Below are 18,663 nucleotides of genomic sequence, written 5' to 3' on the forward strand. Positions count from 1 at the left end.
ACATTAACTAGTAGGCTGCTTCTTTTGGGGGGGTGAAGAAAACGGAGAAAGTCACCAGACTCCCTTAGAAAAACGTTTAATTTTAAGACTCGTTCATTAGAATGAACTGATTAAACGTTATGAAAGGCTGTCCACAACACATGTTCATCCATTTGGGCCTAATTTTTCCTTCAGCAACATTTCACATAAATATATTTCTTTAATTATATGTAAACAGCATCATATCCAAAAGATTTACACGTGAGGATTCATTTCTACACGTGAAATGTATTTCTTCTTCTTCTTCTTATGAAACCTTTAGTGTTGTAAAACAAAATAATAATCATATGTATTTCATATAATACATGTATCTTGTACCTTTCACTAACCTTTGGTGAGGTATTAGACATTTACTCTTTATCTAATATTTTATGCACACAGCATGATATTAAAGTAAAAATCCAGTGTGCAGTTTCATGACATTGTGAAGGAGACACGTGGGGGAACTCCAGCCTTCTGGATGGACACCAAAGATCATTTTATTTTGAAAGTAAGGTGACAGGAAGTCCTGTCGTCAGTCACTGCTGCTGTCACCAGCTCTCCGGTGGTTCTGGCTCGCCGCGCCTCCTCTCAGTCAGACATCAGCTGCTGTCGCTTCAGTTCACATCAGGAGGTAAGAACCGAACTCACTCCATGTTTCTGTTCACGGTGACCTGTACTCTGTGTGTGTGTGTGTGTGTGTGTGTGTGTGTGTGTGTGTGTGGAGAGTTAACTCTGTCGGTGTTTGGTAAAGTTTGCTAGTGTTGCCGCAGCGCAGGTGCGTAAATGCGTAATTAGTGGTGTTCGTGCCTTTACGCGTGATGAGCGCCGCGCCGCGCTGCTGCTGCTGCTGCTGCTGGTGTTTTTTGGCATGTGAAGGCATCCGTCCTCTGCAGTGGTCGGGCTCAGCATCCTGCTGTTGCAGTGGGCAGAGACGAGCCATGTGTGTTCCGCTGTAGGTGTCGGTGATGTTGAATCTCGGGTGAATTAACAGGATCTGGTCCGAGGAGCCGAACCGTGGCCCGGAGGCGGGTTCACGGAGGGTTCCCGGGGAGGATCCGGTCCGACCTGTACCGAGCTGCTGGCCTGTCACAGCTCGCCTCTTCCTTCTTCTGTTTCCACTCCTCGATAGAGTGCAGTCAGATGAAACCACTTCCTCCAAACAAACCCGTCCACCACACAGTTCACACCACCAGCAGCACCTCCTGCAGCTCCTCCTGCACCTGCAGCACCTCCTGCACCTCCTCCTCCTGCACCTCCTCCTCCTCCTCCTGCAGCACCACCTGCACCTCCTCCTCCTCCTCCTGCAGCACCACCTGCACCTCCTCCTCCTCCTCCACCTGCAGCAGCTCATCAGATGTTTACTGCACACAAATCTGAACCCTCTCACTCCGTCTGTATCACCGCATGAGATCTTGATTGTTCCACCTCATGCGTTTCCTCTTTTTCTCTGTCAGTTTCTGCATCGTCACATTGTCACAGCAGGTCGGGTCACCACGAGCCAACAGGTGAAGCGTCACCTGAGGACAGACGTGCATTGTGGGACGAGAGATTCTTATGGGATTGCTCATAATGAGAGGCGCTTTATGACATTTAGAGGTGTGGGTGAATGTTGCACTTCGTTCACACACTTTGCCTCACGTGTTGTTCACAGATTTTAAAGGGTTGTTGTGTAGTTTTATAGAAGAAATACAAACTCAGAATTTCAATATTTACAATATTAATGAGGTAATGATATAAACTTTGTTCCATTAGTGAATAAACAAGCTGTTCTCAGAGGAAAATAAAGTCCCAGGACACTAGTTTGAAGATAGACAGGTGGCAGGGTCCGCCACATGTAAACAGAGTCACCTCATCCAAGAGTTTGTTTGTTCAGGGATTAAAAAATATCAGCCAATGAGGATCTTTGTCTTCTCATTAGCATTTATGCCCCCAAAAACTACAGAGTGCTCCTTTAATATTTGAGCTCGAGTTTCTTTTGGGGGGTGAAGAATGTGGAGATGGTCACCAGACTCCCTTAGAAAAACATTTGATTTTAAGATTTGTTCAGTATAATGAACTGTTAAAACTTTATGAATCACTGTCCATAACACTGTCTTATCTGTTTGGGCCTAACTGTTCCTTCGGCGAATGTTTCACATGAATATATTTCTTCATTTACATGTAAACAGCGTCGTATCCGTTTGTCCCAGTGATCTAGTTTCTGTGCCAGCTGTTTTGGACGGCGGCGATCAGCCAGGTGAACTCCATCACAGCTCCACGTTGTCATGTTGATGCAGGTCCGGCTTGTAGTTGTGTTGTAAACGCTGGTGTAACACATGTGGGGTAACGACAGGCCGGGTTTGGGGTGCGTGAATGTTGTCATGGTAACGCCACTGATGGACAGGAAGCCCAGACAGGAAGTCTGAGGAAAGAGAGAAGAAGAAGAAAGGAGAAAATGTAAAACGTCTCCCCCGGATTTCTTGTGTGTGTAAGTGATGGGCGTGTACACGTGTTTGTGTGTGTGTGTGTGTGTGTGAGACGGTGTGTTGTAGCAGAACCTGCTCTGCCAGTGTGTGTGTGTGTGTGTGTGTGTGTGTGTAATTCTTCTGTCATGATAAAATGGGTTAAAGTTGACCTACTTGCTTCGTCACTTAGAGACAGGTTTTGGTTTGGCTCTAGTGTTGTGTGGGTAGGATACTGTGTGTGTGTGTGTGTGTGTGTGTGTGTGTGTGTGTGTGTGTGTGTGTGATTATATATTCATGTAATGGCTCTTCCAGCAAACTCCTCAGAATGGGAGTGCTTAATTGACTTTGTGGGTGTGTGTGCGCTTTTCTTTCCAGCACACAAACACACACTGATCGGAGAGCTCAAGGGGCAGTGGGCGCGGTCGGTCGGGTCGTTTGGTCTGACAGGTCCAGCCATTAATCAGAACTGACAGCAGTGAAATGTCACCACACACACACACAGAGTGACAGCGAGACCCAGCAGACACACACTGAGGCTCACATCACAATCTGATTATTCCTCTACAGGTCATTATTGAGAGCACAGCGGGACTTCAGTCCTCAAATTTTACAGAAAAACGCAAAAGGAAGTCTGAAAACAATAGACGACTGGAGAGCGAGATGATCGATCAGACTTCACCAGCGTATAGACGGATACGTCTGGACTCCAACATCTGATCTGATCACCTGCAGACAGTCCATCCATCAGATCTGATGGGAGAGACGACACAGGTTTGCAGAGTTGAGTCCTTCATCGCAAAACAACACAAAACTCCTCTGACGGAAAGAAAGTCGTTCCCGTCTCTGATATTAAGCTCATATTTCCTCAACCTCCCCAAAATGCTGCTGAAATTTAATCTAAGAGGAAGAAAGCAGCTTGTTTCTGAGCGGTTCACAGGCACACAAGAGTTTAAAGAGATTATTGTGTAACCAGAAGGTCACAGGTTTGATGTTTCTCTGCAGCAGCAGCGTGTCGGCTTGAATTAGATCTCTGGAGAAAAAAACCTCCCCGCCAGATAAAAGCAGCTCTCACGCCGTTTCCTCGCACTTCTCTTCATCATGTCACGATCTGAAGCGGCTGCAGTTACATGAGCATCATTGATCTCCACATTTCAGATGAAATAAATGACCATGAAAGTATTTACAGCTCGACAACAGTAGGATATGTCTGTTTGCATTCTTCTCAGTCAGTAATCTGTAGGGCGTTGAGACAGTTTATTGAATCTGGCACTCCGACTTGAGCAAACAATACTTCAGTCTAACAATCAGGGACCTTCCTCCTGACGCCTGCAGCACTTAAATCCATCCACAATCTCCTGGAAACAAGCGAACATCACGGAGATCACATGACGTGAGACGCGTTACGACAGGTCAACCGTGAAAACACTTCCTGTATGGTAGAATATTACTTCTGTTGAAAGTGTGTTTGGTTAGTTCACATCATGTCGTTACAGACCGGCGGCTTCTTATCATTTGTGCTGCCTGAATGCACAACACCAACAAAAACTGCAGCTGAAGCAAAAACGAAGCTGAATTTGTTTGCTCGGAAACGTGAGTGATACGTCCAACAAGTGATGGACTACTGCAAGAATCACCAGAGAAACCAAACTGACAGCAACACAGCCGCTGAGATCAGCCTGTGAGAGAAAACGTGATCGTCCCCCAAAAACTGACCGTGGTTCATGTTAAAGATATTCAAACGTGCTGAGTTACATTCAGACCGTTGTGGGAATGTTACAGGTCCGTCCTGTTGGGCTGCATTCATGGCTTTTACTTAAAAGTGAGCCGGCGGCTTATTTTAGACGAACGTGTTATCTTCCATCACTTTGATATAAACGGAGGTTTCAGAAACTTTTCGCCTGAGTTGTTCTGAGAAAAGACACAGAAACATGCAGCTTCACTGATGTTCAGATAAAATAAGCAGCTGGAAGACGCCATCTTTGCCTCGGGAACGTTTCACGGGTGTGTTGATTTTCTAAAATTTTATATATGAGCCTGATTTGTTGATACGGAGGATCAGCATCAGCTGCAGAGCAAGTAAAGACTAAGACTTCACATTGGTCGACAGGAAATGCTGCTGTGAAGGCTGTTTGTATCATTTCTTATTGGCTTCTGGACAATCCAGAGAATTCTCTGTCGTCTCACTAATCAAGTGGGGTTCAGAACAGGAGCGTGTGTTCTGCTGGAGGCTCTGACCGGCCCGTTAATCTGTCAGTGGAATAAAATGCTGGATGTGAATGAGCTGGTGTGTGTTTTTTATTTTCAGCGACACACGAGCTCCGTCCTGCTGCTGATAAATAATGGTGATTTGGGATGTTGTGGGAGTTGTCAGCTGAATGCCTGACATGTCTTAGCAAATTGAGCACACACACTCAGCCTGTTGTGCCACTGGTTTGGCTGGTGGAAGCAGTCGCATCGCGTCACCGTGTCGCGGATCAGGAGATTATGATCATCTGACAGAAACAGAGACTTCCTGGTGCGACACAACGAGAGGAGGTTAACACTCGACCAAGAGAGAGAGGCGAGAGGTGATCTATTAATGAATCAGGCTCCTGTGTAACCTCAGCACACACACACACGCACGCACACACACACACACACACACACACGCACGCACACACACACACACACACACACTTGCACACTCATATTTGCACACATTTATAGTGAAAGAGGGGGAAGTGTGGTTGAAGCTGGCAGTCACATGGTGCTGGATGATGTCAGTCTGCGTTTGTCAAACTGTCCGATGTTGCTACAAATATCAAGACGCGAGTCAGGAAACACTTGAGACGGTCGGGCCGTGAGACAACGGGCCCCCCGGGAGCTTAAACCGGGTCAGAGACACCACAGCCCTCCTTCAGACGAGCACGACCTCCAGACTGAAAGAGAAAAAGACGCACAGAAAACAATAACAGCAAAGTGTGAACTCAAACACTCATCCGGGTCGTGGTAGTTCAGTGTCCCGGATGAGAGCTGGAACATCTTCAAGAGACTGAAACGAGTCCAGTCGCCTACGAAACAGAACACAGAAGGTTTATAGGAAACCATTAAAGGAACATTTCACACACGTAGTCTCATCATCCTCTCCTCCCTCTGTGATGGTGAAAGTCAGGAGAAGCATCGTCGTCCACAAAACATTTCTGGAGCTTCTCAGCAGAACTGAAGCAGCCGGAGACTAAAAACAACCTCAGATTATCTCCACACAGAGCTAAGTGACCGCAGACACCATCACCACCATCACAGGTGGAGACAGTGTGAGGTGGAGACAATCCCGTGAGTGTCCAGTGGGATGACTCGGACTGTGTCGGCCATGTTGGCTGTCATAACCATTCAGCCAATACTCACATGAGCTGATGGTGATAAACCACGATGGGCTCACATGTCGAGCTCTGACGTATCTGAGCTTCACAGGAATCAGACCTGGATTACACTTCACTGAGGTCGTTTCCCCGATCAGAAGCAAAAACACAAGAATGAGTTGTGATCAGTGAATATCTGCTATACTGACACATGTAGCTGTATATGGAGCTGCAGTGATTTGTGTTATATAGACGTTTACTTCCTGTTCTCGCTCTTCTCAGCTGGAGCTTAAAAACAAATATTCTGCTTTTTACTTCATTTATCTGACAGCTGCCGTCTCCAGTTAGTCTGCATCTCCTGAACTTTAACACGAGATAAATCGGCGATAAGTTTTTCTTTTTCATTTTCTCTTCCTTTCTTCCTTCCTGCAGTCATCACTTCTCCTTCTGTAAATCCTGATGAAACTCCTCCAAACTGGAAATACAAGGTTTTAATCCGGTAGTGAGAGTAAACTTTACTCTGGATCCTTCTTTGAATGTTTGAGGTCTCTTTATCTCACTTTGTCGTGCAAAAGGTCATCTGCATTCTTCACATATTCATCTGAACGTGTTCATTTTATTGTTTCTGCTGGGCCTGGATTAAAGCCTGGAACCAACTCTTTGTTATTTCAGTTGTAAGAACTCAATCGCACCTTCGTATCCTGATGCGTAGACGCACGCTTCCTTAAATAAATAAAACAGTTCCTACATGAAACTGCTGGCAGCTCTGAGGATTATCCTGAGGAACCGGATCATGACTTCTGTCTGGAGTGTTGTTTTCCTTCGACCACCAGGTGGCGCTGGAACACAGTGTCTCTACTGTGGTCGTGTCCAGCGCCTCATCATCAGAGATATATTTTAGATTTTTGGTGGATTTGAGAAAGCGATCGATCATGAATCAGTTTCCTCTCTGTGTGAGTGTTGTCGGCTCTGACTTCTGCAGCAGTAACACAATTAATACTCATGTTTGTGATGTTTGTTCTGGAGGTTAATCAGCTCAACAGTTCACTCTTTTACACCCTGATTATGTAAAAATTCACTTATGTCGTGATAACATCCAAACGATTCAGAAGAAAAGTCTCTGCTCTGTGATTTAAGACCGTTTTGTGATCTGTAATGTTTGATCCTTTAAGCTCAGCTCAGCTGAATGAACAGACAAACACACCGACTGGAGGAGCGCTGACGAGCCGTCATTAAGACGTCAGCCAAGAATGATGGTGATTGTTACTTAATGAGCAGCCTCACAAAGACGAGTCGATGCTCAGTATTGATCAGGAGCAGCAACGACAGAGCGAGTTACTCACCTGTCATCACACCAAATGTTCGTCTACAGTGACGATCGTGTCTTGTTCCTCAACTTCAGGGGTATTTTTTCTGTTTTTTGGTAGTTTTTAGGGTCTTCCACCTCTCGTAGATGATGGAATATTTACTGTGGACCTGTGAATTTGATTTTCTTCTGTGTTGGGCAAAATCTCGACCTGGATATAGACTAAAAAACTTGACTGTTTGATTATCAGACATCAGGTCTGGTTAGTGCTGAAACACGTGCTGTTCAGGATGAGATGTCGTCATGTTGCTTCTTCACCTTCAGTCGTTACTGGAGTCGACCAGATTTCAGCGCGAGAAGTCGGGATGGCTGTTAAAATCAGGTTCAGTCATTGTTCGCAGTGAGACAGTTGGACAGCGAGTGTGTAAGAGTGATTTACTGAGACAACACTGTGCGTGAGTGGAGCAGCCATCTTGGATTGTGTGGTCAGGGTCGTTGAAGTGCATCTCACCACAAATCTGACATCATCTGAGCGAGACTGTCGACTGGGAACTCATAAATCACGCATCACTGTTCGTCTGAGTGATGGCTGCTGGGACAAACTAGCAGATGTTAGCATGCTAACACTTCTGTGACTGACCAGGTGCAGACTGCTGGTGGACTGTCAGGGCCGATACAAAACTGATTATTAGTAATTAATGAGGATCTGCTACTTTTCTTTGATAACTTTAGTTACTATTCAGGTTCAGATTATCCAGCGTTGTTAGGTGACGTGCTGTATCAAGAAAAACTGATTTATTTTACAGCAACAGCCTCCGAGCTAGCAGCACACACACCTTTTCTTTCTTGGGGTTTAGCAGTAACAGGACTCTCCTCCACATGTGCAGTCACAGTTGGGTTTTGATTGGTCCAAACACATGCAGATGTTTTTGTTTTCCTGTACCAAAAGTAGATCTGTTGCAGACGGACACTATGGATAGCTGCTGGAACAAATTAAATGCTAGCATGCTAACATGTTTAAAAGGAAAACATTATACCCTCCGAACGATCCGTTCCTCATAATGGGTAATTGTAGTTAAACTGGCTTCCACTTGCAGCTGAAACTGTTTTGTATGGTGATGTTGGACTGAAATCACACATTATTATTCTACTTTTTAATTTCCTTTCCCCCTCGAGGATTCACTGATAATGAACTCGGCTGTAAAGTTTTGCAGCTCTTCATGGTGAATGAGCAGCAGAGATGGAAGTCGAGTGAGGACACAGTTCAGTAATTGAGGGTAATAATTATTTAAGGGAGTATTAAGTTGACAAATGAGTTGTTTTAGGAAATAATTTGTAGTTTTAGGGCAATAACGGCTTTCCCTTCGTGACGCCTACCAGACTCCATAGAGAAATGTTGCAATTTAAGCTTTGAGCTCAGTCACTGCTTCTCATTCTTCCCCCTTCAAACAGGATTGTGTGTTTGTCTTTGTGTGTGTGTGAGTTTATCTATGAAAGTGTGTGTGTGTGTGTTGCTGCGTTCACACGTGGGTGGGAGCTTGAATGCTTTGGTTCGTCTCTGGAATGTCAACAATGAGTCACGTCAGCCGGCTCGTCTCCTCTCGGCCTCACACACACTCGCTGGCAGGAGGATTCATCCCTGCACAGCCTGTTTCCAAAACCAAGACCGAGTCACAGAAATATTCAGATCGATAGAAACGATATCATCAGCATCCGTCCCAGAAATGGAGCATCGGTCGGGCTCTGCAGAATACTGAGCTGCAGCCAGTTAGCTTAGCTTAGCACAAATACTATATAATAAGTCTGCACCCAGATGAGATCATTGCATGAATTAATAAAACATTAATGAAACAAAAAATAAGTTAGTAAGCAGATTGTATTACTTCAGGCAGAGCCATGCTAGCTGTTTCTGCCTGTTTTTATGCTAAGCTAAGCTAAGCGGCTGCGAGCTGAAGGTTCATATTCAGCGTACAGACGTGAGAGTCATATTGATCTTCACATCCAACTTGCAGAAGGAGTTCTCTATAAAAGTGTTGATCAAAAATACCCAAATCATCTTTTCCTGCATTATATCTCTGAATATATTGGTGCCTGTCGACCCTGAAACTCATTTATCTGCACCGGCTGATTTCATCACGTTGTTCGTTCACAGATTATCAAAATGTTTCAGATTCTGTCGATTAAGTTTAATTGAGAATTTGGTGGAAGTTTTTTTTTTAAATGGCACAAATCCCCTTTAACACAGACAGGTGCCTCAAACAGGAAGTCCCCTGCTGTCCTCTCATTGGCTGTCTCCGGGCTTCTGAGTGTCACTCGGGCCAATCGCACCTTGTCCCTGCCGCGCTGCGTCCCGCCCGCCCGACTCTTCCCCTCCTCCGTCTGCAGAGCTGCTGCACTCTGCGCTCGACCTCCAGCCTGTCTGTCAGGGCTCTGTGGATGTGTGTGTGTGTGTGTGTGTGCCTGTGTGTGTGAGAGTGTGTGTGTGTTGTAGAGAGTGTGTGAGCAGAGGAGGAGGCTTCTTGTTTTTGTTTGGTTTGTTGGTGGAGAGACAGTTCAGGGAGGTGAAGACATGATGATGATGATGATGAAGACAGGATTCCCTCAGCCTCCACAGGCTCAGGTCAGTGGATGCCATCACTGCAGAGAAGTGTGTGTGTGTGTGTGTGTGTGAGCGTGTGTGTTTGTGTGTGTGTGTGCACAGAAAGGAAATTCATGCTCCTCCTGCTATTGTATAATCCAGCGATCTGCAGCCGCTGCCAGTCTCCAGTTTCCAGGCTGTGTGTGTGTCTGTTTGTGTGTGTGTCTGTTTGTGTGTGTGTGTGTCTGTTTGTGTGTGTGTCTGTTTGTGTGTGTGTGTGTCTGTTTGTGTGTGTGTCTGTTTGTGTGTGTGTGTGTCTGTTTGTGTGTGTGTGTCTGTTTGTGTGTGTGAGTCTGTTTGTGTGTGTGTCTGTTTGTGTGTGTGTGTGTCTGTTTGTGTGTGTGTCTGTTTGTGTGTGTGTGTGTCTGTTTGTGTGTGTGTGTCTGTTTGTGTGTGTGAGTCTGTTTGTGTGTGTGTGTGTGTGTGTGTGTTTTTGTGTGTGCTACTAAATGTTACTGCAAGCCCCTTTTTTTCCTTCTAATTATCAATTTTAAGTTTGATTTAAGTTTTTGTAAAATGTCAAAAAGTTTCTTTCTCGGAGCTCAAAGTAACTTTTTCTCCAGGAGCCCTTTATCGAGACACAGAGTCCGATTCTGGTGCTGAAAGATTTAAAGGAAAAAAAAGAAAAGTGTATTGATTGTTCATAAAACTTCATCACGGCTGCCACTTTATTGATTTATGATCAGGCTACAGTTAAAACATAGAAAAACCTTAAAAATCTGTGGCAAAGAATAAAAAACAGGCGGCGTGTTGTGTCGTCCTCTCTGCGCTGCTCTGTTAGGATTAATTCCTGGATGATATCGACTGATATCGTCTGTTGTTATTGATCGAGCTCTACTGTAAAGTGTTAACAATCACAATGTGACGTCTTTTAATAGCTTTAATAGGTAAAACCCACCGTGAAACATTAAAAGCTATTAAAAGACGCCACACTGTTGGTGTTGGTACCAGTATTGTAACCTGCAGTCCCTCTCCATGCTCTCTGAGGCGGACTGTGTCCAGGTCCAGACACAGACTCCATCCTTATCAATAATATCCAAACATGATCAGAATATCTGAAAAAAAACAAGTTTAAGATAATCCTCCTCCTCCAGATGTGAATGAACTGAGATGGAGTTTCCCCAGCGTGGCGTTAAACATCGATATATCTCAAGGTTGTGAATCCTAGTTGGAAATTCAAACTTTACGGCTTTCCAGCTGATCAGGAACAATCAATCAATCAATCAATCAGTCAATCGGCAAATCACATCTGTGTATCAGCTTTAGCTTTTTGATTTGACAGATACACAAAAACGAGATTCTTAGATTCTTCTCGTGGACTTTTCAAAATCAGTGACTCCCCCTGTTGAAAACCAGAAAATCACTGCTGTCTGTTGCTGTTTCAGTGTATTTGTATTGATCGGTTATTGATGATGAAATGCTCGACAGAAGAATGAAAAAGAAACTGATAAATGACTTGTGATCTTTCTGCTTGTGTCCTGAGACACAGGTTGGATTTGTGCGTCTGTGTCGCCTGTCTCTGTTGGTCTTTTCACGCATGATTGGCATTTTATCAATAACCTGATCAATCACATACACACATTGTGTTGCCAGGTGACCCCTGAGCCACAGGTGCTGCCCTCCTGTCAGTCACACACACACACACACACACACACACACACACACACATCAGATGTCTCAGTGACGACTGTGATTCAGCTTCAGGTTCGTCAGTGTTTTCCACACAGCGACCCGACTGTCACGTCTTCGTCTTTGTGACTGATCATTAGTTTCCTCCCAGGTAATTAATAAAGTCATCTGATGTAACTTAATGTAACAGCTGTTCTCTTTGTATACCTCCATGACTGTAGCCTCTGTTAGCTCGTTAGCTCAGTTAGCTGCACAGCTAGCTGGACTAGCACAGCGGGCAGACGGAGGTCTGTTCAGCGCAGCACGCAGATGGTAATTCTTCACATCCTGTTGATAGTTTTAGTTAATTTTTTATTGTCTCGACCTAAAATTGTTACGTATTGCACCTTTAAGAGGCAGAAACCATCAGATATTTGTCATTTCTGCCTTTTAACAGAGAGCTGTGTCATTTCTAACTGATTTATGTGACAGAGAAGTTTCACAAGTTAAACAAAAGAGGAAGAAAGAGGTTTGTGTGTGTCAATCAGCCTGATTGCATTGGCATTTGTGTGTGTGTGTGTGTGTGTGTGTGTGTGTGTGTGTGTGTGTGTGTGTGTGTGTGTGTGTGTGTGTGTGTGTGAGGGCTCAACATCCTGCCACCTGGCTGGCGAGTGATGCAGGCGGGGGGGTGATTGGTCCACACTCTACCCAATTAATGTGAGTGCTCACTGGCTGCTTCATAAGAAGACACACACACACACACACACACACACACACACACACACACACACACACACACACACACACACACGCCGACCACTGCCAGAATTAATCGTTGGTGTTTATTTTCCAAGGTCAATAATGAACCTTCACGCCACGTTTCCTCTTTTATTTTGAGTCGTGTTGATTTGATTCGTCCTCAGAGAAAAAAAATCTTTAAGCAGAAATAATTTACATCCACCAGCTCCGATAATCTGTAGGTCAGTTTTTTAAACATCGTATCAGATTAGAGTTGAATTCTGAACAACAGAAATTTGGTTTTGCAGCTTCCGAGTCAGATGATGTTCCCTCAGGAGGAGGTGGAGACCAGAAACAGAGCTGGAAGAGAGTCGGTGTGATAAGATATATATAGGCTGATATACTGACATCAGAACATCTTTACTCCCTGATATCAGTCAGGCTCCAAAACTCTTCGTTTACTGTCAAAAATGACAAAGAATAGCAGCAAATCATCACAGTTAAGGATCTGGAAGCTGCACATGTTTGACACTTTTCCTTGAAACAAATCCCTGAAATGATTAATTAACTATAAAAACTGTGGTTTAATTCTCTTTTAACCGATTGATTATCCGCCTGATATTCATCAGCCAGAGGTTTTGTGTCATTTCCTGTCGGCTCGATCTTCCACAGTGTCCACCACGAACAAAAGATGCTCAAATAAACTTCAGATATTAATTCTGAACCGGCGTCACGTCTCGATGGAAGAGATTTAGAGCTCCTGTGGAAAAGTATTCACAGCAAGAAAGTTGGAACTGAAACATTCAAACAAGAAAATGATCTCACTGTCTTTTGTTTTGCTGTAGATTCTTAAGCAGAACCACAATCAGAACCAGCTTCTTTACCACTAAATGTGACAGTTTGGGTCTTTTAGTTTCCACCCTGAGAGTCTTTAAATCTCCAGCAGCTCACGTGTTTCAGCTCTGTGACTCTTTAGTGTTCAGACGGTTGGTGTTTCTGTGTGACAGCTGATAACTTTATTCTCCCCTCGCAGACAAAACACAGCCGCTGTAACTGAAGCTGCGCTTTAATTTTAATCTCTTCATGATCTCAGTTTTCTGCTCGTTTGTCTCCCCTTCACTTTTATTTCTGCAGCTTTTTTTTTCCAGCGTATTATTTTAACTCCCCGTCTCACCGGTTCCTCCAGGATCTATTGTTGGTCGTCGTCTGACGCACCGCCACACGGTTTCAACACATCAGTGCCACAAACAGACACACACACAGGACAGTAATGCCAGGGATGGTTTGCATACTACAGGTTATGTACACAGTGTGTGTGTCTGTGTGTGTGTGTGTGTGTGTGTGTGTGTGTGTGTGTGTGTGTGGTTGTCTGGTTTGAGTATACAAATGTGTGTTTTCAAATTTGCATGTGATTTGTTTTTCTTTCCACTGAGAAACACTTTGTGGATTCATCAGTGAGCTGAATGGTGAAACTAGCGCTGTATTTATTTTGACAGATCAGATTTCATATCAGATATCAGCTTCTGAACTGACTCGATTCTGGATTATTCTGGACGTGCTTTTCATCATCCAGGTCACTTTACATGAAGGTTCATGGGCTGAAATAACTTTTTGTATGAGGGAAGTCGTGCAGTTTATTTTAGAGAAGCTACACCAACAGAATTTGTCACGTTTGAGAGATTTAACGTCCCGTGATGTCTCGGTGTCGATGGTACTGAATATGTGGAGCAGATATTCTGGGGATTCAGGTGGTTTCATACACATGAATCTCTTCCCTTGTACATTCTTGGCTCGTAGCGTTTTTTTCCAAAGAGCAGGTGGAGGGTTCAGTGTCTTGCTCAAAGGCACGTTTATGGAAATGCGCGGCTGCTGATTTGCGTCTGTGGGCTTCAGACCCGTTTGGTGTTCTGGTGTCCCGGCCGGCTGTGGCTGGCGGTGTCGGCAGCGGTGACGCCTGGAGGAGGAAGTGAAAGCAGACAGACCGCATTCAGACCGCAGTCCAGCCGTCTGCAGAACCAAAACATAAATTGACGTTTCCTCAGAAGTGAACTTTAGAAAGTTGTTGTAAAGTTTGTGAGGCAGGAAACACTTCACGCACGATGGACTCGGACTTCCTCAGGAGAAACTTCTGCTCCTCTCACAGCTCGTTTCTTACTTACTTATACTCACTTAATCTAACGAGAAACAGTTTATTCTTATAGATACTCGCCCCACTTTAAAGTGTGACATCAGTTGTGTGTGTCGATGCCACAGCTTCAGAGCGTGAAGATGTAATTTAATTCATTTTATTCTGGACCAGTTCAGATGTGACGGCGGGTTTGAGGCTCATATCACAAATATATAATGAGCAGCTTCATCTCTGCTCGTTTTCTAGTTTAAAGTCAACATAAAGAAACTGTTCACTGGTTTAGAAGTTCATCACTGTTCCACAAAGTGACTGTGGTAACAAATGACCACAAAGACGCTCAGAAAAACCAAAAAAAACCCTCAGAATGACCACAGAGACGCTGAAAATACCCACAGAGCTTTTCGAAACAATCATAATGATGCTCAAACGACTGCAGACTCAAAACTATCAGACAGACAAGACGACCACAAAACACACAAAACAACTTCAAAGACACTCAAAAAAACCACATAGATGCTCAAAAACGACACAAAGAGACTCAGAATGACCATAAGGACATTTCAAACACACACAGGGAAGAAAACCTCAAAGATGGTTAAAACTGCCCAACAACACACAAAACAGCCACGATGATGATGATAAAAATGACCTCAAAGATGCTCAAAATGAGTTCAAAGATGCTATAGATGTCCACAAAGACACTCACAAGGACCACAGATGCTGAAAATACCCACAAGGCTTTTCAAAACAACCATAATGACGCTCAAAATGATCACACAGATACGCAAAACAACTACAAACTCAAGACGACCACAAAGACGCTCAGAAAAACCACATGGCCATTCAAACTGACCAGAAAGACGCTCAAGACGACCACAAAACACTGGAAACAACCATAAAAAAAAAATCAAAAATGACCACAAAGAGACTCAGAATGACCATAAGGACATTTCAAACAACACACACAGTGAAGACAACATCAAAAATGGTTAAAACTGTCCAACAACACACAAAACATATCATGAAAAAGGTCACAAAGATTCTCGAAATGATCCAAAAAAACACAGATCGACCACAAAGACTCTAGACAAAACAACTGCTAACATGCTTAAAATTACTACAGAGACGCTCAGAAGGACCAGAGCTCTCTGTAGCTGCTTGTGTCTGATTGGCTGCATGGTTAATGACATCATCAATGACTCGGGCGTCTCTCTGACCTGAAGACATCGTCACTCTCACTCCGTCTCACCCACACACAGTATCTACCATCACATTCATGTTTCTGGGTCAGTTCTCTTCATTCATGAGCGAACACACACACACACACACACACACACACACACACACACACACACACACACACACACACACACACACACACTGTGTTTGACCTGCTTCCTTTGTGTTTGAGGCCTCTGCTTCCTGTGCTTCTCTTCTGCTCGTCCTGCTGTTTGGATTAGTGTCGCTCAGCTGATGGAGGCAGCTGGGAGAGGAAGGAGGAGAGGTGGAGGTTTAAAACAGAGCGAGGAGCTCCGTCAGAGAGACGTGAAGAGACCGATGATGGATGAGATACTCGGGTTCTGCAGCAGCGACTCCGTCTTACTTGAATCTTTTCTTTTAATGACCCGTCCTGCTGCACTACAGTTCATCTTCACATCTCAAGAGTTTATATATTATGTTGGGAATCGACCCAAAAGTTTGTGCAAGTGGAGCAGAAATGATCAGATTAATCAACAGATTGATTGGACAGTCTGTTGGAAACTGAGCTGAGGTGAAGCGCTCCTCAGGTTTAACCTCCAGGTACGAGTCTCACGTTGTTTTCCTGCAGCAGCTGATCACGAATGATTAGACGTCTTTTAAGAACAGGACGATGTTTGGCTGCCCTGTTCGACCACGCAGGCCTGGAGTATGAAAATAAAAGGATATGATTCAAGTTTGAGGCTTATTTTTTGGTTTTAACACCGCCTTCCCCTTCTTACCTGTCTCTCCAGGTGAGCCCCGGGCTCCACACTGAGTGCTAGCCATGTTGCGCCAGACCGAGCCGACCACCAGCACGCTGCAGCTGGTGGCCAACGACATGACCGGCATCATGGAGAAGTTGGACACCCGCGAGCTCGACCTGGAGGACGGAGAGTACGACATCACCGACTCCAACGCTGCAGGTGTGTACCTGTTGTGTTTGTTTGTCATCGCTGAGCGTCTGTCACGTCATCTGACGACATTTGTGTGTCTGCAGCGGAGCGTTTGCCTCTGACGGCGATCTACCACACGGTGGGTTTCAAGGAGCCCACAGCCAAAGTCTTCCTGTCCTCTCCGATCACCGCCAAGATCCTGGAGGTGGAGCGGTTCACCTCGGCCCAGGACCGCTTCAACGTCTCCAACCAGAGGAGCGTCAGCAAGGTGCACACACACACACACACACACACACACACACCTGCATGACATTTCACTCTGTACAGTTATCAATAGTGTCAGGCGACATGCCAACCTGTTGATGTTTCAGTCTGGAGGCTCAGCGCACAAATGTCAAACTGGTTTTAAATGACTAATATGTTAATTTTAAAGGTGTATTCTGTGAGATATGGCCAGAATTTTAGTTTAGACATTATCAACAGTGTCAAATATCCTGATCCCACTTTGTACCTAAACAGGTGATTGTCCCTGAGTTTCAGGTCGGAGATGTGTGATCATTTCTTCACATTTTCCATCTAAAATAAACTCCCAAAAATTAAAGAAAGGAGACATTTTGACACCTGTTTTGTTGACTAAACTTTCAACTACAACCGCCCACCTTCTGATTTCAAGTTCCTCTCTTATACAAACTGAGACGAGCTTAATCGGCTCGTTAACAAATCGTACAGCACACTTCATTCAAACTGGACAGAAACTAAGTCAAACTCACCAAATCAGGCTTGGTTTGTCCTTCCATCATCACCTCTGGTCTCAAAATAAATATTCCAGCTGTCATAACCTGCTGCTCATGTCCAACTTTGTCTCTCGTATCCTCATCAGTCGTGTCATCTCATCCTGGTCGGAGTCGCTGTAAATCGCCTCTGTACTTCATCTCATGTCTTTAAACTGACCTCCGTCTCTCTGAATGTTCAGTCTCAGTTCTGTGTCTCCATCTGAGGTGGTTTTCCTCTTATCAGCTAATTGTCACTTAGCTTCACGGCAAATTAAGCTAACTTGCTAATGGCAGCTAAAGAAACCGAGAGCAAAGAGTTAACGTGACCAGCAGTGAGCGGACAGTTTGAAAATAAGGAAAAGCTTCCTAAATGTTGGTGTTTAACGTCTCGTGTCTCTGTCGTCTCAGTCGATGCCGGCGGTGTTTAAGATCGAGTTGAAGCACGGAGAGTTTACATGGCTGGTGAAGAGGAAGGAGAAACACTTCATGGATCTCCACAGAGACCTGAGGACCTACAAGACCTTCATGAGGCTGCCGCTGCCGTCACGCAGGTAAACACTGCGGGACTTTCTCCATCTTTTCTTGTTCTGGATTGACTTTGGCTTCAGTTTGAGCCTCCGACTCTCAGATTAGTGACACATCAGACAAGCGAGCCTCGTTTTGTCTTTGGTGGCATCTCGTTGCCTTTTTCATCGAAACCTTCCATTTATGTTGCTCAAACTGGTCCTCGTTTCTCTCTGCAGTCACACGGTGAAAAGGCAGACGGTGACGAGGAGCGAGGTGAGGCAGATGCCGAACCTCCCCAGAGGAGGAGGAGACGAACTGGGCCGAGAGGAGCAAGTTTCCAGTCGCAGGGTACTCGATTCCTCCGCCGACATCTCTCCTGCTTCTATACGGCTGGATGTCTGATTTTCATTGTTTTGGCTGGTTGATATATTCCTCTGATGTGTTTTTGTTCCAGAAACAACTTGAAGATTACTTGAATAACCTTCTAAAGATGCCGATGTACAGGAACTACCACGCGACGGTACGGATCACAGGGGTTTGACACAGCCAGAAAAAAACCTTAAAAACTGTGAAAACGTCTGTGAAAGATTTAGTTTTGTATTTAAACACTTGTTTCTCTCTCTCAGATGGAGTTCATCGATGTTAGCCAGCTGTCCTTCATCCATGACCTGGGACCAAAAGGCCTGTAAGGACAACTTCTAGAAACATTTATATAAATAAGAGCAAATCTTTGATATCCGATAATGAAATCAAGTTCTGCCTCATGCTGGATAAACAAAGGTTCTTCAGTTTTAGTTCCCCAAACCAGAACGTGACACAACAAAACTTTCGTCAGTGACACAGATGATCTGTATGTTTCTTTCTTTGTCTTTCAGAGAAGGGATGGTGCAGAAGAGGTCCGGCGGCCATCGAATCCCCGGGATGAACTGCTGTGGTCGCAGCAAAATGTGCTACCACTGGTCCAAACGGTCTGTGAACACCGACCGACACAAAGACTCAGGAGGGAGGAGGTTTTCCTAAAGTTCTGACC

At 44.7% G+C, this 18,663-nt stretch overlaps 1 protein-coding gene across 6 annotated transcripts in view; it reads left to right on the top strand.

Moving 5' to 3' along the window:
* Positions 1 to 530: 530 nt before the first annotated feature.
* Positions 531 to 18,663, top strand: part of pld1b (phospholipase D1b) — a 31,868-nt gene continuing 13,735 nt past the window's right edge. For 2 of the 6 annotated variants that reach the window (XM_037080038.1, XM_037080033.1), the window contains exons 1-8: positions 531 to 652; positions 16,213 to 16,383; positions 16,458 to 16,621; positions 17,535 to 17,677; positions 17,870 to 17,981; positions 18,088 to 18,153; positions 18,260 to 18,318; positions 18,509 to 18,601. In XM_037080038.1, the coding sequence (XP_036935933.1) occupies positions 16,245 to 16,383; positions 16,458 to 16,621; positions 17,535 to 17,677; positions 17,870 to 17,981; positions 18,088 to 18,153; positions 18,260 to 18,318; positions 18,509 to 18,601 (776 nt within the window). In that variant the 5' untranslated portion in view covers positions 531 to 652; positions 16,213 to 16,244. Of the gene's footprint in view, positions 653 to 9,519; positions 9,730 to 11,992; positions 12,073 to 15,381; positions 15,508 to 15,741; positions 16,022 to 16,212; positions 16,384 to 16,457; positions 16,622 to 17,534; positions 17,678 to 17,869; positions 17,982 to 18,087; positions 18,154 to 18,259; positions 18,319 to 18,508; positions 18,602 to 18,663 lie in introns of those variants that run through there. The other 4 variants (XM_037080034.1, XM_037080037.1, XM_037080035.1 and 1 more) reach the window with 4 other exon arrangements.

Source organism: Acanthopagrus latus, chromosome 19 (genome assembly GCF_904848185.1).
Source record: "Acanthopagrus latus isolate v.2019 chromosome 19, fAcaLat1.1, whole genome shotgun sequence".
NCBI lineage: Eukaryota > Metazoa > Chordata > Actinopteri > Spariformes > Sparidae > Acanthopagrus > Acanthopagrus latus.